At 36.1% G+C, this 23,588-nt stretch overlaps 2 protein-coding genes across 6 annotated transcripts in view; one reads left to right on the top strand and one right to left on the bottom strand.

The window, feature by feature from the left end:
• LOC106055116 (sodium-independent sulfate anion transporter-like) overlaps window positions 1-17,092 on the top strand; it is a 23,289-nt gene extending 6,197 nt beyond the window's left edge. Inside the window, exons 2-17 of one of the 2 annotated variants that reach the window (XM_056021269.1) lie at window positions 6,552-6,751; window positions 7,387-7,489; window positions 8,009-8,231; window positions 9,712-9,797; window positions 9,926-10,005; window positions 10,476-10,624; window positions 11,819-11,994; window positions 12,310-12,382; window positions 12,486-12,597; window positions 12,706-12,902; window positions 13,383-13,441; window positions 13,689-13,760; window positions 14,035-14,137; window positions 14,621-14,754; window positions 15,439-15,541; window positions 16,114-17,092. In XM_056021269.1, coding sequence (XP_055877244.1) covers window positions 6,552-6,751; window positions 7,387-7,489; window positions 8,009-8,231; window positions 9,712-9,797; window positions 9,926-10,005; window positions 10,476-10,624; window positions 11,819-11,994; window positions 12,310-12,382; window positions 12,486-12,597; window positions 12,706-12,902; window positions 13,383-13,441; window positions 13,689-13,760; window positions 14,035-14,137; window positions 14,621-14,754; window positions 15,439-15,541; window positions 16,114-16,217 — 1,974 coding nt within the window. In that variant the 3' untranslated portion in view covers window positions 16,218-17,092. The remainder of the gene's footprint in view (window positions 1-6,551; window positions 6,752-7,386; window positions 7,490-8,008; window positions 8,232-9,711; window positions 9,798-9,925; window positions 10,006-10,475; window positions 10,625-11,818; window positions 11,995-12,309; window positions 12,383-12,485; window positions 12,598-12,705; window positions 12,903-13,382; window positions 13,442-13,688; window positions 13,761-14,034; window positions 14,138-14,620; window positions 14,755-15,438; window positions 15,542-16,113) is intronic. The other variant, XM_056021270.1, reaches the window with a different exon arrangement.
• Window positions 16,840-23,588, bottom strand: part of LOC106055103 (enteropeptidase-like) — a 26,454-nt gene continuing 19,705 nt past the window's right edge. For all 4 annotated transcript variants that reach the window (XM_056021267.1, XM_056021268.1, XM_056021265.1 and 1 more), the window contains 6 exons: window positions 23,395-23,505; window positions 22,200-22,386; window positions 21,743-22,008; window positions 18,399-18,544; window positions 17,970-18,063; window positions 16,840-17,832 (listed from right to left, as the gene is read on the bottom strand). In XM_056021267.1, coding sequence (XP_055877242.1) covers window positions 17,753-17,832; window positions 17,970-18,063; window positions 18,399-18,544; window positions 21,743-22,008; window positions 22,200-22,386; window positions 23,395-23,505 — 884 coding nt within the window. In that variant the 3' untranslated portion in view covers window positions 16,840-17,752. The remainder of the gene's footprint in view (window positions 17,833-17,969; window positions 18,064-18,398; window positions 18,545-21,742; window positions 22,009-22,199; window positions 22,387-23,394; window positions 23,506-23,588) is intronic.

Below are 23,588 nucleotides of genomic sequence, written 5' to 3'. Positions count from 1 at the left end.
CGGCTTTTGTAAGTTTGTCTGCCGTGCTGTACGAGATTCGATGCCAAAAAAAAAAATATGTAGATTCTAAAATTCTAGAACAATAGATCTATTCCACTTAATTTATTAAGATAAATCTACTAATCTGATGAGTAATCTCATTTATAATATGTAGCTCTAGATCTACTATATTACCAACGCATTCATGCAGATTTTAATATATAGATTTAATTATACTAATAAAGAATAGTAATTTAGATCTGTACGGTGTTAGCGAATAGCGTTACACAAAAAAACAACGAATCTGGGTTTTTCTCAAATCTGATACTTTGTGTGTAATCGTAAAACAGCACCTTCCTAAGTAAATTGTAAATAGAGAGCATATGTGGTTTTATATAATATAACTTTCGTAACTTCTTCTATAGAGAAATGACTTTTGTAATTTCTTTTACTGAAAATTTGGGCTATTCGCGTCTGACACATATATAATTTTTATGTGGAGCAACAAAGCCCATTAACTACAGTGGACACACATTTGATACCCAAAGGAAAGTGTGGTGATTATGTTTTGTATATAATATTGTAAACGGTACGTCATAGAACCTTGGTTGTAAGACTGAAAGAATTCTATGTTTATTTATTAATTTTACTATTTTTTCATTGGTTCATTGGTTGGGACAGAGTGACAGCGCTTGAAGTTTTGTTATTGTTGACAGAGGACCGGAGTTTTGTGATAGCATAGTAGGAGCCATTATAAGGCAGTTTGATAGTTAATGTATATTTAGGAATTCAGCTTTTGTTGGCGTTATCTACAGTTATAATTTATTCTTATTTCTTATTAAATACTTCTTATTTCTAATGCATCCCTGGTGTTCTTGAAGTATTGCATACGTAATGTATCCATGTCAAAGTCATAGGCTAGGAGTTCACAACAATCACAACATAAATATTCCCTTATTGAAGACAGGCGCAGAAGACAGAAAGAAAACTAAAGTAGACCGTCTATGAAAAACGACTTTGTCTGCACGCATCCTTAATCTTTGGAGTCGAAGACATTGCCATTATTATTATCGTATATAGGAAGGTATTAGGGCCAGTGGGAACTGCGCCAAATCCCAAGTTTCTCTCTCTTTCTCTCTTGTCTGTGTGTATGTGTATATATATATAATAAATAAATGTTACATTGTTACATGCCTCTTCTCACTTCAAGAGCTCACAATCTTAGGTAACGAAAGTTCGTGAGAAAATGTGAGTTGTGTATTAACAAGGTATAAGCCAGTTGTAAACAGTTCACACGGGTAAAAGTTACCATGTAGAAAAATAAAATGGAGCGCTGGTGGAGGGGGTCTGTCGATTGTAGATAGTCTCTCTCTTCTAATTTCATTTACACTATGAACTGAAATTTCTATACATTTTATTATGATATTTTTACACTATCTCTTTTCAACTCGTATCTTCGTGGAAGGCAGGCGGCCGGGAGAACGTGATTCTCGAAAACGGCCTCCCTGGGAAAACTCTAGTTTTCGAACTTTTTTTTACGAAAGTTATATCAACTCACTCTCTGTCTGTCTGTCTGGTAAAAAGTTACTACACGTTATTTTTCCGACACCCAATCTCGGATCAAGCGGAAATTTTGCCCAATTATTTCTTTTACCTTTTTTCTCTTTTTTTTTTTAAATTAATGTTTTTAAAGTTATGAGGCTAAAAATCAGCCAGACATCCCTTTCTCGCCCCCCCCCATCCCATCATTGGTCCCTAGCGTAGTGAGAAAGCTAAAAGCATGAAATAGCGCTAAACAAAAACAATTGGTAAAAATATTTTTTTTAATCGCACAGTTTTATTGTTGTTAGTCTAGATCTATTACAAATTTAATTACATGACTGATCCTAACTTATTGATACAATTACACTTTGTATAACCCTTTTATTTTATTTTAAAGTATTTGTATGTCTATCTTGTTATGAACTAACTGTATATGAAGATTATTTTAATTGACCACCAGCGGACAATGGTTATGCTTGCCCTGAATGTGGCAAAATATGTAGGTCACAAATGGGGCTGCGCAGACACGGGAAATACTGCATTCATCATTAATCTTTGGAATCGAAGACAAGCCTTAATATTATTATTATTATGAAGATTTTGGACTATTATTACAATACAACACTTTTAGCTGCATTAAAAATATAAATGACTTTTTTTTTTACTATTTATTGTCGGGATAGAGATAGCCGCTATAATGGTAAATACTGGCTTAAAACTTAACTTTTTAGAAGCTATTAGAAATGCTCAGAGTTTATCTGAGTGTAACTAGAGCAATGCCCTGGGTTGTGTTTGAAACAAAAATGTTGGCCGCGTCAAACGTTCATACAAAGTTCTTTGTTCAACTCAGTAAAGTCAAAGTCACTGGAGTCATTCCAAGCAGATCTGAAGATCACATAGAAGCACCAGATCACAGATAAACAAAGAGATCTCTATCATATTAATTGATACATTTCATAACAATCGCATGCCTTCGTTCATCTCTCCCCACTGACATGTCACGGTGGCCTAACTAATGAAGTTATCCATACCAGTGACGTCAAAAGAATCGCTCTGAGCTTGTCATCTGTGGCTAAACGAGCAGAGAATTACAATTATGTAGATGAGAGAGATGTTCAGCCCTGCTGCCTGCACCACCAGTAGTGTTAATGTTAAGTGGTCAATGAGAGCTAGAACAGGATCTACAACAAGGGGGGCAGAGGGTTTCTTGTCTCTTGACAAGCGTGAAGGACATCAATGCTTTGACCTTCATTACTTACACACAGAGTTTTTTTTAAAGGGTCTCATATTCGTAATTGTCACTGCCGACCACTGTAAATAGCTCACTGTCTTTGTACTGCAAATATTTCTTTATTTCCAGTAGACTGCGTGCCAGTGTGCATGTTGAACTATATTGCAAGAGGTAATGACGACTTCGAGCTTATTGGAAATATAATCAGAGACTCGATGTTAACTTAAGATTCTTTCAATGAACAAATAAACAAAGTAGTCTAGTGAACTAAATGTGGTTCAATTTTTTTCTTTCTCTTCATCTCTCTCTCTCTCTCTCTTTGTCTCTCTTCGTCTTTCTCTTTGTCTCTCTCTTCATTTCTTGCTCTATCTTCGTCTCTCTCTCTCTCTTCGTCTTGCTCTCTCTCTTTCTCTTCGTCTCTCTCTCTCTCTCTCTCTCTTTGTCTTTTATTCTCTTTCTTTTCCTCTCTGTGTCTCTCTCTCTTCGTCTCTCTCTTTCTCTCTCTCTCTCTCTTCATTTCTTGCTCTATATTCTATATATATATATAACTTTTTTTTTTAAATTGCGTCACCAATTCCGAACAATGGAACTAATTCATAGCTCAAAATGTGTTGATTTGTGTCTCATTGAGCCACTGATAAAACAAGACATTCCCTGAGCTACCTTACCTTTGAAAGAGGCGCATGACGAGTCACAGACACAAGCAATGCAGTAGGTTCTGATTGTACACTTACAGCAGACGACAATTGATGTTTCTAGTTTCTGTTTTTCTGTCTCTCCTATAAATGGTTCAGAGAGTTGTAGGCATGTTGACGTCTATAAAAGTTGTAGTCCTAACTTCTTTCTGAGAGCACTTCCAATTCTTTATTGCCTTATGATTCACTATGAAATATGATAGTGCACTAAAGGGTTATACATACGCATCGACTATAAATAAATGGCATATGATTTTTTGTTTCAAAGTTATAAATTTACAAATAGTCCATATAAACTATCTTTAATTTTTTTTCGGTCATAAACATGTGTTGTATTGGTGTATTTCCAGTGGCTACGCAGCCCCAACAGCGGCCTACTTATTTTGCCACACCGGCGCAGACATAACATTGTCATGTAGAAGGCATTTGTTTGTGAATGCCTGAAGCTTGTCTAAATTGCTGTATGGTACTCTCCATGTTTCTGCGCGAGGCCCATCGAGCGGCGAATGGTTGCCCACGTTGCCTAGGCCTTGCCATTACGAAGCATGTCTACAAGCTAATGATTTGATTTCCAGGGCTTGGTTCAAAATTACGTGTTATGAGGTCACAGAATATCAAGATGAGCGTTTCTGCTATTCAATGGGGCGATGATAATTTTGAAGAAATGTCTAACCGTCTTGTTCGGAAGCCGCCTGCCTCCATGTGCTCTCTTCTATGTCGATTCAAGCAGGGCGGTACCTAGAGCTTATCTTTAAGGCACTTTCGGGAGGCACCTTTGTTACGCCTATCAGCTTTCCTTTCCGGGTCTTTGTGGATAGAGGAATCTATAAATTAATTTAATTAATCTTTAATTTCTATTTAAATGATTAGGACAAGTGGACGTAATGAAATCGGTCCAGGTCACATTGATTTTTAGTGGCTTATCCGATACTACAAGTTTCAAATATGCTTCTATTTTTATAAAGAAGATATAAGATGTAAAATTGGTTTGTAGTAGAAATGTGTAATGTTTAAAAAAAAATAAATAGTAATTTAGATAAATAAATAAAATTTAGTTTGTTTTATAACATTTTTATAATATTTAATGTCATTTTTGTATTTCTCAGATAATGTTAATCATAAATACACATACACATACACAAATATATTTTCCAATCAAAAAGCAAACAAAGACTGCAGTATGTAAATATGTTTGTTGTTGACAATGCTATGATTCGATTACTCTTTGTTTTACCACAGTGTCCCCTAAATATTCTTTAAAGTTTTTAATTGTAAGTATCTCAGGTATGGACGTAGCCATCCCGAACCGATTCTATTTGAATACACTCATGATACCAGAAGTCCAACTGCTCGAAGGACTGATGTGTGATAAACAAAGGAGAATTACAATCTTATTTTGAATGTTTTCATGTCAATGTGAGATCTACGTGCCCCAGTGTAATGACACCATAACATGCCTCGGTGTCACTAGATCTCGGTTTCATGAGTAGGTCATAAAAATAAGGGTCCAAGATGTCCGTTAACACCGTACACAGCAGTAGGTCTACGTTTGTGTATGTTTATTTTGTAATTGATCTATCACCTTGTAAATGTAAACATTTTTTTATCCTATTCATGCCTATAAATAGTTTCCTGTTTGCTACTAGGATATGATAATAAATTTGAATCTTTTGTATGTATTAAGTTGTATTATATTATCTGTTGAGTGTAGTTTCTATTCGATTTGAAGTGCTATGCGCACAAACTATTCCTACGTAAAAAGTAGATTTCCCCTTTCAGACCGATAGCGATGTATAGGGCAGATGATGTATAGGTCATCTGTTTCTTTGGTCAACGGTTAACATGCAGGGTGCCATGTGGCCAGCACAGTGACTATTCGCCTTTACTTTCCTCAACTAATGTCAGGTACCCATTAATGTTGGGCGCCCTAAAAATCCCGAAATTCAAAATCCCAGTCTTCACCGAGATTCGAACCTAGGACCACAAGTTCGGCAATCAAGTGCTTAACCACTCAGCCACCGATCCGCATTGTTTCTACGTCCACAAATAAATTTAGTTACCCACTTACTTAATAATTATTAAAAATTAATTATACCCATATCATTTTTTATAAACAAATTGCACAAACATTGTTCTGTAGTAACATAAACAGTTTAAAGGATCTGTAAACGATTTGTGTACCCCAACTTGTGACATTATGACATTTATAATTTCTATAACCAACAATTCTACTCTTATATTTAGACACTCCATTAGTCAATGTGTAGCTTGAGGATTCCTGTATTGCACTCTTTATTTTGTAATAAAACATTGGACATGGAAATAATAATTATCTGTAATTTTTGGGCTTTCTATATAAAAAAAAGTCTAGCAAAAGTAAAAACTATATTCTGTGATACAATGACTGAACTTTAGTGACAGCTTTTTAAAAATGCAATGCTAAGTTTAAAACTATTATTAATCGTAGAAGTGGACAGTAAAAGGGAGACTATCCAGGATATGTCAGAATAAACATTTTCTGAAGTTTACACCCTTAAGAACGTACACTTATAGTTTCCTAAATGACGTTTGTTAATTTGTTTATAATGATTCGAAAGTTAATATCTAGAACATATCACATATGTAGATCTAATTGAAAAAATGTCTATGAAAGAGAAATATTGTATTTTTTGGTTGTACGGTAATATCCCATTCAAACACTTCTGACAATTAAGATAATAAAAAAAAGTATTTAATAACACATCGAGCTAATTATTTGTGTCAGGTCAACTTGTACTTTACCCGCAACATCCACGAGTGATGGCTGTGTTAAGTTCCAGTACAAAATTGTAAAAATGACAGTCTCCACAATATAGCTCACTAGTCAAAGGATGAACTCCTCAGCCACATCAGAAATATATTCTATCGTCTCTCTTCACCAACCACACCAAAAAATATTATATTTATCTGTTTGAGGTGCGTAATTTTAGAACCACCTGTAAGAAAGCTCTAAACAACTTTAAACTAGTCTCCAGATAAATACTGCAAGTGATGTCCGCGTCAATAGTTAGAATCTAGCATTAGTTTTGTCATGTAGCACAACGTGACCATTTATCTGTCGGCAGCAAGGAACTTACAATCCAAATGGATCTGCAAACAGCTTGAATGGCCTCGGAAGTTACGACCCACAGTTTAGCTTCTCTGAGAACCCTGGCGGCCCATCTGTTCCGTTCCAGGAGAGAGCCAAGAACTGGTTCCGGTCACTTCTGACACTGGACACAATCAAGAGTAAACTGCCCATCATCGAATGGCTGCCTAAATACAAGTAAGTCTTGGACAATTCAAATCAATCGTTGATAAGAATAACCGGGCCATTTTCAAGATCGAAACTGTAATTATATTTTTTTCAACAAACCTACTTATATTATTTATGGATTGGGCGTGCCTATCTCTTAACACTACACACCAATGTCATGGAACAGGTTCTTAGTTTGTAAAGTAGTTCTGTGAAAGATATTTTTTTTCGCAAACCAAACCTGTGTAACATATAATATGTATGAAATAGATGTAAGTTATGTTAAGACAAGAAGCGCACATAATATCCTTAGATCCCAAATCTAGATAACAAATGTAAAATCTAAAATCATAGAATTATTAAAATCAACAGGCCATATGCATAGTGGTGATGGGGGGAGCATCATGGTTCGGACGCCACACTCAAAAGAGAACCACACGCAAAGGGGCGCCTAAATATTTTGAAGACAAAATGATTTTTTAGAAATTCTCAACATAAAAAAAAATCAAATTCTGTAAAATATCATTTTATCTACACAAACATGTTCACATACATCTTATTAACAAAGGGAGAACCCAATTGGTTGGGGTATGTTAATAACTCCAAATAGACCTTTAATGTAGGATTTATCTCTTTCTGTGATTGAAGTGTTCCGATCTCCACAGCATGTTCAATTTCCAGTGTGACCTGATTGCTGGAATCACTGTGGGCCTGACTCTCATCCCACAAAGTCTTGCGTACGCTGGCATTGCAGGTCTGGCTCCCCAGGTAGAACTTGTTTAAGTATTGTATTTTGTTTTAAGTGGATCATTCTATCTAACTGATAATTTATATTCATCCCGATTTTCTCCTTTTTTCTTTCAATCATTTCTATAAGCAAAAAAAAAAGATTATATAAAATTATACCACATCGGTAACATACGAAATAATTAATTACCAATAGTTAATTAGCTAATTGGTCAATTTTTTAATTGATTCTTATACTGTCAGGTAAAAGAAATAATTGTGCAAAGTTTCAGCTTAACCCGACATTGGGTGTGGGAGAAGTAACGTGTAAAACGTTTTACCAGACAGATAAAGTGAGTTGTTATTAGCTTTGTCAAAACATTTCTAAATCTCATAGATTTATTATTGATAGTCTAGAGATCTATTATAAATTTGATTACATGACTGATCCAAAATAACTAATACAACTACACTTAATATAAGCTTTGTTTTTGTATTTATTTATTTTCTTTGTATTTTGTTATCTTCAACATTTTAGTTTTCTGTCTGTCTCTCTGTCAGTATGGTCTGTACTCAGCTTTCATCTGCGTCTTCATCTACTGCGTCATGGGATCATCAAAAGACATCACCCTCGGACCTAGCGCCATAGTGTCTCTCATCACAGCTTCCTTTGCTACCTCCGTATCGCCCAGGCTACCCAACGGAGAAGCTGACCCAACAATGGCCATCGTGCTGGCCTTTACAACTGGATTAATACAGATATTTATGAGTTTCTTCAAACTAGGTAAATACTCAGACAATATTTTAATAAGGATGAGAGTAAGCTCTAGAAATTAATGGAAAGAAGGTGGAAATTGATGAAACAAAACATACAGCAGTAGAGCTACTGTCCAAGATAGTAATCAAAGTCAAAAGGGATAATCAGTCAACGAGAGGGTGTAATCTGAGTCAGTCAAGATAGTCAATTGACGATAGTAAGTAGTCTAAAAGGATACTCAGTTAAATTAAGTAATCAAAGTCAAAAAGGGTAATCAGATAATGAGGGTAGAGTTAATTAAGGATGGTAAGCAGTCAATCGAATAAGGTAAGCAGTCAAGCGAATAAGGTAAGCAGTCAAGCGAATAAGGTAAGCAGTCAAGCGAATAAGGTAAGCAGTCAAGCGAATAAGGTAAGCAGTCAAGCGAATAAGGTAAGCAGTCAAGCGAATAAGGTAAGCAGTCAAGCGAATAAGGTAAGCAGTCAAGGATAATAAGAGTCGGTCGAATATGGTAAACAGTCGACGCATGTAGTCATAGTCAGCCGAAGAGGATAATCAGTCAGTCAACGAGGGTAAGCAGTCAGGGAAGAAAATCAGTCAGTCAACGAGGGTAAGCAGTCAGGGAAGAAAAACAGTCAGTCAACGAGGGTAAGCAGTCAGGGAAGAAAAACAGTCAGTCAACGAGGGTAAGCAGTCAGGGAAGAAAAACAGTCAGTCAACGAGGGTAAGCAGTCAGTGAAGAAAAACAGTCAGTCAACGAGGGTAAGCAGTCAGTGAAGAAAAACAGTCAGTCAACGAGGGTAAGCAGTCAGTGAAGAAAAACAGTCAGTCAACGAGGGTAAGCAGTCAGTGAAGAAAAACAGTCAGTCAACGAGGGTAAGCAGTCAGTGAAGAAAAACAGTCAGTCAACGAGGGTAAGCAGTCAGTGAAGAAAAACAGTCAGTCAACGAGGGTAAGCAGTCAGTGAAGAAAAACAGTCAGTCAATGAGGGTAAGCAGTCAGTGAAGAAAATCAGTCAGTCAACGAGGGTACGCCTGTGCAATGTGCAAGCGAGTCTCAGTGACTGAAATGTTCGTGTACACGTGGAGAGGTCACTAACAGTGTGCAGACGTTGACCTTCAAAACAACAACATGCCCTCTTTATACTTTGAATTGAACCTACTTCTTAGTTGGCAAGACTTTTAGTTGAACCTACTTCTTAGTTGGCAAGACTTTTAGTTGAACCTACTTCTTAGTTGGCAAGACTTTTAGTTGAACCTACTTCTTAGTTGGCAAGACTTTTAGTTGAACCTACTTCTTAGTTGGCAAGACTTTTAGTTGAACCTACTTCTTAGTTGGCAAGACTTTTAGTTGAATCTAGTTTCTACTTGGTTTACTTCCACGTGCGGAACTTAAGTTTTCCTTTGTTAGTGTTATAATTGTCTAGACTGTCTAGATGTCGTTTTCTAGTTTGTTATTGATCTTTTTTTTTACCTTATTATCATCCAAATGTTTGTCTTCTATTCAGGTATCATCGTCAGTTTCATTTCCTTCCCTGTCATCAACGCCTTCTCCTCAGCTGCAGCTATAACCATTGCCGTCAGTCAGTTAAAGGTAATAGCGTTGGATAAATCTTAGCAAATCTAACTGAAAAATCTGTATACAATAATTCCGAATCAATTTCCACATGAATAAATTGTACTATTTCCTATCTTCCAATGTTCGTCTACATTTCAACAAAGACTCTTCTAGGAGTGAAAGGAGTGCCCAACGATTTTGTTGAAAGCTTGGACGTCATTCGTAAGAAGTTGCCTTACATAAAGTGAGTGCTCACAAGAAATATATTACACTATATGAAAAATAAGATTGATACTAGAGCTAGTATGTCAGAGTCAAGTAGGTAGCTTATCGTAGAGAGTTTAAGAACGTAACTGACGCCATCCAGTTCCAATTTGTTGCTAAACCAATATTGTATTTGGCAAAACATATAGGTCACAGCTGGGATTGTGTAGCCAAGTGAAATACTAAACTCCTCATTTATCTTCGAACTCAAAAAAAGCTTTATTATTATTCATCTAACCTTTTTTATTCCCTGGACCATCAGGTCAATTTAATTTTAAATATATTTTTTGATGTGTTTCAAACTTTAGGTTCATTCCGCTTTACTAAAAGAGAGTTAGTATTTGAAAAAAAAACACCTCATAAAATAAAAATATACGTAAAAAGCTTTAAATACTAAATGGCAGTAGTGACATATATGTTTAACTTGTGTATGACATATATATTTGAAAGTGTCTGGGACATGACTATGGGAATGTCATGTATCGTTGTTGTCATACTACTGAAAAAATTACGAGAAATCCGTTGGAAGGATGATCCAGACAAACCGATTCCTATCTACGTGATGATTTACAGAAAGCTGATATTCATCTGTGGGGCTGGTAAGTGGAAATAGTATTTACATTTACCTATACTTTTTTTACCATCTGACAGACTTTTACCATACATAATGACTATTATATATTACCTATAGTCTTGTTAACACTTGCAAGATACATTCAGCCCTTCAGCTGACGTTTAATTGCTACATTTAAGAGTAGAAAATGGTTATGGAAATTCTAATAAATAGTGGCATTGTTTAACATGCTAATAATTCAAGGTTTTGTGAATCGTATGAATGTATCGTACTCATGCCAGAAATTAGCACGAGTAATTTAAAAAACATATTCCTGATGTTATTACTTTTAAGAAGTGTCTTTCTGGACCTGCTGTTCAAAGAAAATGTACAAACTTTAGATACCTATTTCTTATAGAATGTTGGGTTTATATGGGGAGATTATCTTTTCAAGTAAAGAGGTCATCGTGAAAACCCATAGACATAAATAAATATAGACTGGAAAAAGAAAGTAACTTCATGTAACGTGAAAACATGTATATCTATTGTATTCGGATTTCCGAATTCTGAAAAGTTGCATGATCTTCATTCTTAGAGATTAAACAAATCTACACTGCCTCCTTATATACAATATATATAGGTGTGTATCAAAGTTAAAAAAGCACTTTTATACTGCTCATAAATGCTTTATAATAAAGTACACAAAATTGCAAGTCACAAATTTTCGTTTCATAAAACTCTTTAATTGGCCAGTCTATATTTATTTATGTCTATGTGAAAACCTTATAAGTTATCTTCCTTGTTAAAAAAAAAACATTTTTTTTCTCAATTAAAAAACACTTCAGGACAGAAGAATAAAAAGTAAAGTAGCAATAATACATACAAAATGTAACGATAAATTGCAAATACAAAAACACAACGTAATTAAATATTGTCACAAAGATAAAGGCACATTTCTTATTGTATACGCTAGAACAATTTCATACTAATTTTTCCTACTTCAAAAGTGCCATTAAAGCATGAAATGGGTTGCCAAAATCTGCAAGCAAAACCAATAACTCAGCTCAAATTAACAAAACACAAGACTAGCACAAGGATACTCGTAGGACGTAATTATCTTCTCCTTTGAAAGAACGTCTGTATTGTATAAGATAAGATTATTAATATCTGTTGCCACGAATTTTAATTTCCAAAACGAAAACACCATATTTTATTCCAATCATCACGGAATATATTTCAGGGTCAACTGCAATTGTGGTCATCGTCGCTGCTGGAATCCTGGCCATCTTGGAGCGCTACGGAGTAAAAGATCTGACCCCTACAGGGTACATCCGCCCTGGCATGCCCGAAATACGAGCCCCACGTTTCGACATCACCATTGGAAACTACACGATGCCGTCGTCGGAAATGTTCAGTGTACGTTCAAACTGACCTGGGGAGGAATTATTGAAAGAATTAGTTTTGAAACCTCATGCCATTCGATGATACTAAGATCAGAGACGGCCTTAGCATTGCCTGAAGCTCTGGACGAGTGTCATATTAGGGCTGAGATTGACAAAAGATTCTCTTTATCGCGGGCCCCATTTGCCACAGTCTCCACCTCCTAAGGCCGCCTCTGCTTAGATCTAATAGATAGAAACACACACACACACACACATATATATATATATAACTTTTTTTTTTAAATACTGAATATGTAATAATAATGCCATTTATTTCTTGATATTATAGAAAATCAGCGCTGGAATCATTGTGATACCAATTATTGCCCTCATGGAAGCAATGGCGATTGGAAAATATTTTGGTAACTTAAGCGAACATAAGTAATGTCTTTGAAAGCAAGTTAAAATATTTTTTTTTTAAATTGGGCTAATACATTAATGTTGTTATAATCTTCTTGACGCTAGCTCGAGTTAACCAGTACAAGCTAGATCCAGCTCAGGAACTTTTATCGTATGGCATCGGCAACCTTGTAACGTCATTCTTTCAAGGTTACGCTGTAACAGGGACGTTCTCAAGGTATGAAACCAATTTGCCTTCACAGCCTTGTGTATAAATAACTAGTTCGTAGAGCCGTCAGGCTTATGTCAACTCATTGAAGGTAATCAAACGTCTACATCTCCACAGGACCGCCATCAACTCGCAGTGTGGTGTCAAGACGCCCCTGGGGAACATCTTCACGGGTGTTATCGTCATCATCTCCTTGTACTTCCTGACGCCCCTTTTCTACTACATCCCCAAGTGCGCCCTGGCTGGGGTCATTATAGCAGCCGTACTGGCCATGGTGGACATCCAATCGTTTAAAATGCTTTACAGAGCCAACAGTAAGCAAGTTTAAGAAGCTTTGAAGTTATCAATTTAAGTCTTATTTGATACTACATCCGCCTTTCAATCAAAATCTAAGGCGATGTTTTGTTTTTTGTGGTGTTTTTTTCTTTATTGAATAAAAAATTAACAAGAAAAATATTTTTAAAATACCTTTTTAATAAAGCTTATGTGAAGTGTAATTGTAGCAATCGGTTTGAAGAAAGAAGGGGGAATCTTGGTGAAGGTTACCTTGAATGCTTTTTACATGACTATTATAAAAATAGTTGTACGACTCCAAACTCGAGGACTCAAACCTCCTCCATACACTAACCACTGTATTGCTTATGAAAATTGATTGTTTCTTCAGTTTGGGTTCGTTGTATAGAAAAAACACGGATGCAACTAAATTTTCACGAATTAAAAGATTTCTCAAAAGTACATTCTTATAAGTGATTTAACTGACTGAAATGTTAAACTATGTGCTCTGTATATTTCAGAGGTAGATGTTGTGCCTTACTTTGTCACCTTCGCTGCCACTCTCCTGATAGGAATACAGGTAACCCGTTGTGAAAGTACACATTGGGGGTGGGGGTGGGGGGGGGGCTCATCTTAAACTCATGAACAATTTTACTTCAAATTCTATTTCGCTAATTTTTTTGTTCTGAAGAAATAATGGACTATTATCTATCTAACCAAAACATTTTAACAAAGCAAGAAAAAAAAAACATTTTGAAAGCATTTTATGACTTCCTTAATTATGTTGTCCTAAGACTTTATAACGACTTTTTTCTTTACTTTTACAGTGGGGAATATTTGTTGGCATGGGCGTATCTATACTAATATTATTATACCCAATTGCAAGACCCAAAGTTTTGGTAAGTTTTTTTTTTAGTGTTGTTTAGTTTTTCAAATGTTAGTTTTGAGTATTTCTGTTTCTCATTTGAAAATGTTGATACACATTTTTCTTCTTCTACCTTCTCATTTTCATGTTGAAGAGCTAAGATAACTAGTCTTATATCATAGATGAACTGTGTAGTGTTTTCCTGACCAGGAATAGTTCTATTATATACCATTATTTCTATTTAATGCATTTTAAGGCAGTGGTCTAAGTTTCTCTACCTAAACATGTACTTGTGTTTGTAATGACAGTTCTCTACGGTGCAAGGTTTTATGATCGTCACGCCAACACACGGACTAGATTTTCCCGGAGCTGAATATTTAGAGATCAAGGCGTTGGACAGGGCTCTGCAAGGTTAGAAGATGTGTAACTATTGAATCTGAGGTTCTAGATCAGTTCCTTAACGGAACGTTTCTCACATTCTAAGTATTTAGCAAACACTTTGCTTAGTTTTTTAGAAAGATTAATTCACTTGGTGGCCTACTAGTTAATGAAACCAATTGTTTGTGTGACACCCGAAGAACACTAGGGTTCCCATGAACAAAGTGTGGGAAACACTGGTCTATACTTTATTCTTGGGTTATGAACTAAATGTAAGAGACAATATTTGGTTGTATATTTTATCTACGGACACATAAAAGGCGACACAAAATTATCTTGTCTTAGTTTGATAGAGTTTCAACGACACTGCTTTTTAAGGCCTAATGGTCTGCATACTGGGGGGGGGGGGGGGGAAATGACCAAATATTTTATAATAATGGCGAAAGTTTGTGAATAATTTAAAACTATCTTGACAGTTTACAACATCATTTTAAAAATAAAAAAAAAATGTTGCAGTTGAGAAGCCTCACAACATTATCTTGAATATGGAACATCTCTCCAACATGGACTACTCGGCGATCCAGTCATTGAGATCTCTTCTGTCAGGGTGTGAGCTGCACGGGATGAAACTAATTTTAGCTCAAGGACAGGTAACTTACACATATCATTAACGATTGATCAAACTCGTAGGCAATGCCTAATATGTAGCCTATAAGTTTGACTCGATAATAAGTTGTATGTAAAGTTAACGACAAAACAGAAAATAAGGTCTGTGTACTCCTATAGGGAAAAGTTCACATTGTACTGACACGCCCAAATCTTTAGTGCATTAGAATCCAGCACTTTCCATGTCCCCTTATTGACATTTAACATTCCTTTTAAGTAGTGGTCATTGTGCTTATAGTATAACAAATCCTCCGCCTGTGTCTCAGGAATCAGTGAGCTTTACATCATGAACCTTTTGGCCATAAAAGAGAGTTAACATTTTAAAAAGATATTACTTTGCATAAATAAAAAATCCTAGATGTTGTATTTTACTTATGTGCTGCATATTGTAATGTTTTGGAGGAAAATAATGCTTCATCTATTTCCGATATCGGGAGGAGCGATGCTTCTGAACGGAAGGGTCCCGGGTTCGAATCTGTGAAGGCTGAACCAGGATCCTTAGGGCGCCTCTGAGTCCACCCAGCTCTAATGGGTACCTTACGTTGGTTGGGGAAAAGTAGATTGTGACATACTCGTTAACCTTGGGCCACGGAAACAGATGAGCTTTACATCATCTGCCCTAGAGATCGTAAAGAACTTTATTTTAGTTCCAACATCTTCTGTTTCAGAAACGGGTCAAGAAGCAACTGAAAGTCGCCAACATTAAAAATGCTATCATTGTTGACACTGTGGATGAAGCCATAAAAACATTTAGGTCACAACCTGAAACAGGTCAGAAAAATAATATACATAGAACCTCAGATCTATTCAATTCGTTTGAAACATATTCTTCCGTTAAATCTTCTAGAACAAATTATTCCACACTACGGGGAATGTTGTTAAAGCTAAACATGTCTTACATCATTTCCTCTCTTCTAAATAAACTACAGTCTGTATCATGCATCAAAGTATGACTTTATGGAACTAACATTGCCAGCTTAAAGAAAGAAGTCATCTTTCCCATTTTTATTCATTCACCAACCCTAACAGTATTCTTAACAAAGACATATGTTTTGTTTTTATCTGTAACAAAAAAAGAAACAAAAAACTTTCAGAACTTACAATTATACCTTCAACGTAATCGAAAGAAAGAAAAAGTAAGTATACTAGTATAAAAGATTGTTATCTTATGAGACTGTTCTTTAAGTTACTGAAAACATCTTTTTCCCATATTGCTTTTTTAAGCATATAGAAGCATGTCTTTATACAGCGAAAAATAGCTTCTTTTTACATGATAATTAGTGCGGTAATAATTGATTACATTGCGATATGGTATTATTTGATTTTTATCGTCTCTTCAACAGGTGAACATGATTTTAAATGTTTCACTTTATTCTCCTATCTAGCGGAAACAAACGAAGAGAAGAACGACGAAGAAGACGAAGGCTTTTTTATTAGTAGGTTGTAACAGTGAGCCGGGACAAGATCCTCATGCCACATCTTACATGACCTGCTACAACAACTAGAGCTACATCACGTCGTGATCCACATTACACCTGCAGACAGGTCAAGGGAACACTTCATACTTGGTGGAAGATTGGGAACTGTAGGAATTGTTGCACTAGCCGTCGGAAACATACATCTAATTTAGAATTAAAGCCCATGTCAGTAATTAAACTTAAGACACATTTCAGACAAAATATCGAACTTTTAATGTGATACTGTTTCAGAAATATTAAATTAATGTAAAAATAGTTAAAACTAGTATAAGTACAAGCCACAAATAAATAAAATAGAAAACATTTATAAACGTTTGGTAATGTATTGACAATTTATTTTTGTTTTAAGTACACAAAAAAGTATTGAACAAATCGTGTAATAACAGGCGCAGATTTGCAGCAAATTTGTGTCACACTTTGTACATTATGTAAAGACTGCGCTCTTCAAAAAATGTTAGAGTTGTTTATATTGTATTATAGAATTAAAATATTACGTTCATTGGTAATAATTTTAAATCCATAAGTTGAAATAACTGTTTTATTATCTTAATACATATTCCCCCCTTCCCCGGGTCGCATTTTCTTTCATAGTTCACTTTATTTAAATTTCTCTTTTTTTTTTTTTTTCTTTATTGAAGCTTAAAAGATTGAGGTTTAAAATAGAAACTCGTGATCAGGGGAAATAATTTGCCCTAGTGCATAGATACTAAGACTATTTAAAACTTCCATATGCATAAATACTGAGACTATTTAAAACAAAAAATATAGTTATTTAATTGTAGAGTCAATACCTGAACACAAAATGAATAATTTATAACATGTAATAAAATTATTGTTTTACATATTTCAAAATGTTTCTTTACTCTTTCAAGTTCCACAATTATAATTATTGTTGGTTTACGATAGTGCATCCCCACTATTACTTCTACCAATCCATACTCTCGGACCAGTTTCTTTTGTGGACATGTGTTCTAGGCTACTTCGGGTTGCCAGACACCTACAAGACCAAAGCTGGACAGAGAAGAAGTCACAAGAAACCATCTACAACTTGACATTACTTGGTTAACGATTTTGTCGAGGAAACATCTGCAGAAATTATCTACTGTAAAACTTCAATATTGTGTATCATAGTTCTTATATTAAATACGAAACATTTTCTTTAGAGCGATGTACTGTCGTCTCGATGGCCCTGGTTCCAGTCCCTGACCACCGCTATCTCCAGCCGTCCTACGGGAGGTTCGGACTAGGAAGCAATAGTTTTCCCCTGTGAAGGAACATCCAAAACATAGAACAAAACTTCAGTCTCTAGACCCCTCATCAGTTTACCTTGAATGAAAAACAGATTGGAATACGAAATGTTTGAACTTGGAACAACTAAGGAAATGTGTGCGTGCTTGTGTGCCCATATTTGGCTCTCTTTTGGACCCGTTAATAGTTTTATTCTATAAACACAAGTTACAGGTAAAATAATTATTAGGGAAAAAACAAATTTTTGGTATTTATATTATATATGAATGGCGATTGTCTGTCGTATCCAGAATATATAGTCATCCACAACTGTATACACTCCTGGGCTCTTGGCACCTGACGAATAAAAAAGTTGACAGATTGGATTTGTGAAGTGTATTAGCCAAAAATGTGATAATTTATAATATGTTGTTGTTTTTTTATTCAAATAAAATTTGGTTTTAGAATTTCGAAAAAGTTTGTTTTTTTCTCACTTGCACAAAGCAGACCCCATGATGTTACGCCCTGAAGTTCCCAGCGTCGGCTTCCTGTGGGAGACTGACACACCAATGGCCCACCAGAATCTCCCTGATAGAAACAAGAACGTGATTTGTAATTTGGCAACTGAATGTTTTATGGGAAACTGAAGCTTTACAGTGTAGAACTAAGTTTGATTCGCTGTAATCTACAAGTTTTCCATCTTCATTTCAAATAAGTTTTTAGATGAAATTACCATTCTGAAGTGTATTGGTATCACAAGCTGTGCACATTGCTACGTCTTAAATGGTGCGCATAAGCGTCATATTATTTAGAGTTATAAATGATGCGCATATTATGAAGTCCATAGACTACTCTTAAATGGTGCGCATTTTATGTATGTCTGTGACCGTTAACCTGAATTTTAAAAAAGTAAAAGAGCTTACGTCACAGGAGTCTACCCCTCCCTCTGGGTAGCCTGCACACATCATGTGATCCATCAGTCGTGAACCGTAATATTCCGGCTCACTGCATAAACTTGAGTTCATGATTGGCACCAGGGCTTGCTTTAACAGGTTACTACAGCAAGTACCTGGTAAGGGATAACATATTATTTCAGTTCAAGTAAAACATTTGAATATTAATCATAGATCCTACTGTTGACTTATGGGCTTATCTAAACAAGTGTTCTGCCTCACGTTTACACTGAAAACTAACTTATGGACGGAGAGTTGGTACTACAGTACAATAGACATATCCTTATGTAAGCCAACGAGTCATTGAAATGACTACTTACTATTTGCATAATAAGGAAACTAAATTTCGTTTTTTTTTCCATCATTTTTTTTTCAAAGTAAAGAATTATTAAGAATATGATTTAAAATATGTATTCCCTTCCTGTCTAATTTCAATTCGTTTTCTTTGACGTGATTAGTAAATGAAATTAATTTTTGAAAAAAATAAAGCTTTTCTAATTTAGCATATAAAGGTTTCTTAGATGATTTTTTTTCTGACTATGACAGTATGTATTCAAAGTCACAGTGAAAGTACATGTTAGGTTAACATTCAGATGAAAGATTTTAATAACTAGATGGACTCAAAATAAGAAACAATGATTACACTTTGACAACTGTGAAGAAAACGTTTCTAGCATTCTACAATACTAAGAATGAAAGATTTCTATTTCCTCGTAACCAAAACCAGAATGATGCGCTCCTTAGCCACATTCTTATATTTTTGCGAGTCTTGAACGCTGGACTTCTGATCTCGAGAAGAGGATCCTAGAGATTTGATTGAGATGCTACAGAAAGATCTTAAAAACGTACAAAGACGCATCAGAAATGAAGAGATTAGAAACAGGATTAATACAGCAATTAGAGTTCACGATAACCTGCTAAGTGCTAACTACTGTCAAAAAAATAATTAAATTATATGGCCATATCACAAGGTCCTCAGGGCTCGCAAAGACCTTCAGAGAACAGTACCATGAAAAAGAGAATGTGAGAGAGACAGAGAAAGTGATGGGAAGACAACATGAAAAGAATGGACGGGCCTGTCATTGTAAGAAATTTTATCCAAAGCAAAAAACAGAGAAATAGAGAAAGACGGTTAACAGATCTTGTATAGTGTTTCAACGGTCCAACAGACTAAGGGATGGGTGAAGTTGAAAATAAAGAATTCTGAATGTTTTCTTGTTTGTTTGTTTTTAAGTGCATTCCTTTTTATCCAACGATACACAAGTACAATATCATCCAAATGTCTCTCCCCTTCCTGTGATGTAACATACCACAAGTATCTTCCGTTCCTGTGATGTAACATACCACAAGTATCTTCCCTTCCTGTGATGTAACATACCACAAGTATCTTCCCTTCCTGGGATGTAACATACCACAAGTATCTTTCCTTCCTGTGATGTAACATACCACAAGTAACTTCCCTTCCTGTGATGTAACATACCACAAGTATCTTCCCTTCCTGTGATGTAACATACCACAAGTATCTTCCCTTCCTGTGATGTAACATACCACAAGTATCTTCCCTTCCTGTGATGTAACATACCACAAGTATCTTCCCTTCCTGTGATGTAACATAAAACAAGTATCTTCCCTTCCTGTCATGTAACATACCACAAGTAACTTCCCTTCCTGTGATGTAACATACCACTAGTATCTACTCTTCCTGTGATGTAACATACCACAAGTAACTTCCCTTCCTGTGATGTAACATACCACAAGTATCTTCCGTTCCTGTGATGTAACATACCACAAGTATCTTCCCTTCCTGTGATGTAACATACCACAAGTATCTTCCCTTCCTGGGATGTAACATACCACAAGTATCTTTCCTTCCTGTGATGTAACATACCACAAGTAACTTCCCTTCCTGTGATGTAACATGCCACAAGTATCTTCCCTTCCTGTGATGTAACATACCACAAGTATCTTCCCTTCCTGTGATGTAACATACCACAAGTATCTTCCCTTCCTGTGATGTAACATACCACAAGTATCTTCCCTTCCTGTGATGTAACATAAAACAAGTATCTTCCCTTCCTGTGATGTAACATACCACAAGTAACTTCCCTTCCTGTGATGTAACATACCACAAGTATCTTTCCTTCCTGTGATGTAACATACCACAAGTAACTTCCCTTCCTGTGATGTAACATACCACAAGTATCTTCCCTTCCTGTGATGTAACATACCACAAGTATCTTCCCTTCCTGTGATGTAACATACCACAAGTATCTTCCCTTCCTGTGATGTAACATACCAAAAGTATCTTCCCTTCCTGTGATGTAACATACCACAAGTATCTTCCCTTCCTGTGATGTAACATACCACAAGTAATTTCCCTTCATGTGATGTAACATACCACAAGTATCTTCCCTTCCTGTAATGTAACATACCACAAGTATCTTCCCTTCCTGTGATGTAACATACCACAAGTATCTTCCCTTCCTGTGATGTAACATACCACAAGTATCTTCCCTTTCTGTGATCTAACACAAGTTAACTTAAATACTCTCTTCATCCTGTAATATAAGTATCAAATTTCTCCCCCCATCCTGTGATGTAAAACATGTAACATAACACAAGTACCTAATGTCTCCCCCCATCCTGTAATGTAACATAACACAAGTACCTAATGTCTCCCCCCATCCTGTGATGTAACACAACACAATTTCCTAATGTCTCCCCCCACCTGTAATGTAACACAACACAAGTACCTAATGTCTCCCACCATCCTGTAATGTAACACAACACAAGTACCTAATGTCTCCCCCCATCCTGTAATGTAACATAACACAAGTACCTAAAGTCTCCTTCCATCCTGTGCTGTAACATAACACAGTACCTAATGTCTCCCCCCATCCTGTAATGTAACATAACACAAGTACCTAATGTCTCCCCCCATCCTGTAATGTAACATAACACAAGTACCTAATGTCTCCCCCCCCCCTTCCTGTAATGTAACACAACACAATTTCCTAATGTCTCCCCCCACCTGTAATGTAACACAACACAAGTACCTAATGTCTCCCACCATCCTGTAATGTAACACAACACAAGTACCTAATGTCTCCCCCCATCCTGTAATGTAACATAACACAAGTACCTAAAGTCTCCTTCCATCCTGTGCTGTAACATAACACAGTACCTAATGTCTCCCCCCATCCTGTAATGTAACATAACACAAGTACCTAATGTCTCCCCCCATCCTGTGATGTAACACAACACAAGTACCTAATGTCTCCCCCCATCCTGTGATGTAACATAACACAAAGTACCTAATGTCTCCCCCCATCCTGTAATGTAACATGGAGTTCCAGGCGTCACGCGCTGCTCGGGGAGACACACGAGGCTGACGTAGTCATTCAAGTTGAAAGGTTGCTTCAGTTTGATCAGGGCGATGTCATTCTCTGAGGTAGCGCTGAGGTATTCCCTGTTCATGTACACGTTGTCCACAAACCTCCACTGCTCGTGTGAGTCGGTCAGAAGTAGGTGATGTCTTCCAGCGACAAGAGCGAACTGTTCATAGTTCCTCGAGAACACCCTGAGGAAGATTAATTAATCTAAGTAATCAATCAACAAATCTAAAGAGACAATATTGTTACACTTAAATTCGTATCCACTCTTCAATATGTACACTCTCTCAGTCTTCAACGATAAAATGTGAATAATCTATCTAAAATTTTCAAACGGAAAATCCTAATGGCAACAGTCATTGACTTAATGTTTCTTTACCTTTCAAAGCAATGGGCTGCGGACAAAGCCCACTTTGGATGTATGAGCGTAGCACCACATATATGTCCAGGACGTTCTTTATCCACAATGGACAACGTCCAGGGCCAGGCTCCTTCCACTGCTTCAGTGCCACCAACGATCCTTGCCACTTCAGGTTGGATGGCGGGCAATCCACACGAAAGAGATGCTGTTGATACAATGGATCTCATTCACCAATAGTAAACAAACAACATTTAGCCACGTGAGTCTCTATCTCTTCTATACAAATTACGTAATACACAAAGGCTATCACGTGTTACCTTTTTTCATTGTTTAATTAATATTATCACAAGTCAAGCCCCCCGAGCTCTCAAATACTGGCGAATTCCTAGCTACGCCACTGATATCAACAAATAAGACTCTTCAGAAAAGAAGAGTCATGTCAGAAAGTAAAGGCACAACAAACAATACAGAATACATGCTCAGTATGCAGCCCAACGCTTTATGCGCAGACCTAACCAGCCAATTGAGGAGGCACAATATATAGATTTAATCACTTAGCTCCTTGGAGGACAGAATAGTACACCATCGAATTCGATAGATAATATATATATATATATATATATATATATATATATATATATATATATATATATATACTATGTATAATATATACAGCATGAATACTATGGATTGATGATGTGGAGGCAGATCTAGAACAGCTGGGGTTTGGGCGTGGAGTATATATATATAAGATCAAATTAAGCCTCAGGCTTCGAAAAGAAGGAAATATTACTTTTAGTTCATACATAAAATGAACTGTATATAAGATAGCATTACAAAATAAAAGGGTCTTAATCAGTTTTATAGTGGAAATCTGAACAACGCATATCCTAGTTTTTCTTAAAAGTCAATCAAACATTTGTTATTGCGACTAGTATTTGTTTAAATAGATAATTTATAAACTGCTCATTATGATTAGACTTTATGAGGCCATAAGTTCTTTGGGATATGTGGAACCCGATGCAACAAACATAATACAATTTTTCCTTGGCACTTTCTATAAAAGGATTGAAAATATTCCATGGACCCTTTTTGTGGGAGTGGGCCTCCAACAAGTGGGTCCCCAAAGCTATAGGTTGTGTTGCCTATAGGAAAATAGAGCACCAAATAGAGCACTGTGACTACATAGCTTGACTGCTAAAAGTCTACTTACGACATATGAGCTCGTCCACACCACCGTCGCAGTTGGCTTGACCATCACAGACAGCTGACCGGTCAATGCAGTGAACAGAATCACATTGGAACTGACCAGCGGAGCATTTGACTGCAAGAAATCAAATGAATAAAGGAGTCAGTAGAAGTAATACATTTTTTTTTTTAAAAAGGACTCCTAAATTTATTCCTACT

Source organism: Biomphalaria glabrata, chromosome 2 (genome assembly GCF_947242115.1).
Source record: "Biomphalaria glabrata chromosome 2, xgBioGlab47.1, whole genome shotgun sequence".
NCBI classification, from domain to species: domain Eukaryota; kingdom Metazoa; phylum Mollusca; class Gastropoda; family Planorbidae; genus Biomphalaria; species Biomphalaria glabrata.
Note: the sequence above shows the minus strand (reverse complement) of the source record. Positions and strands in the feature narration are given on the sequence as shown.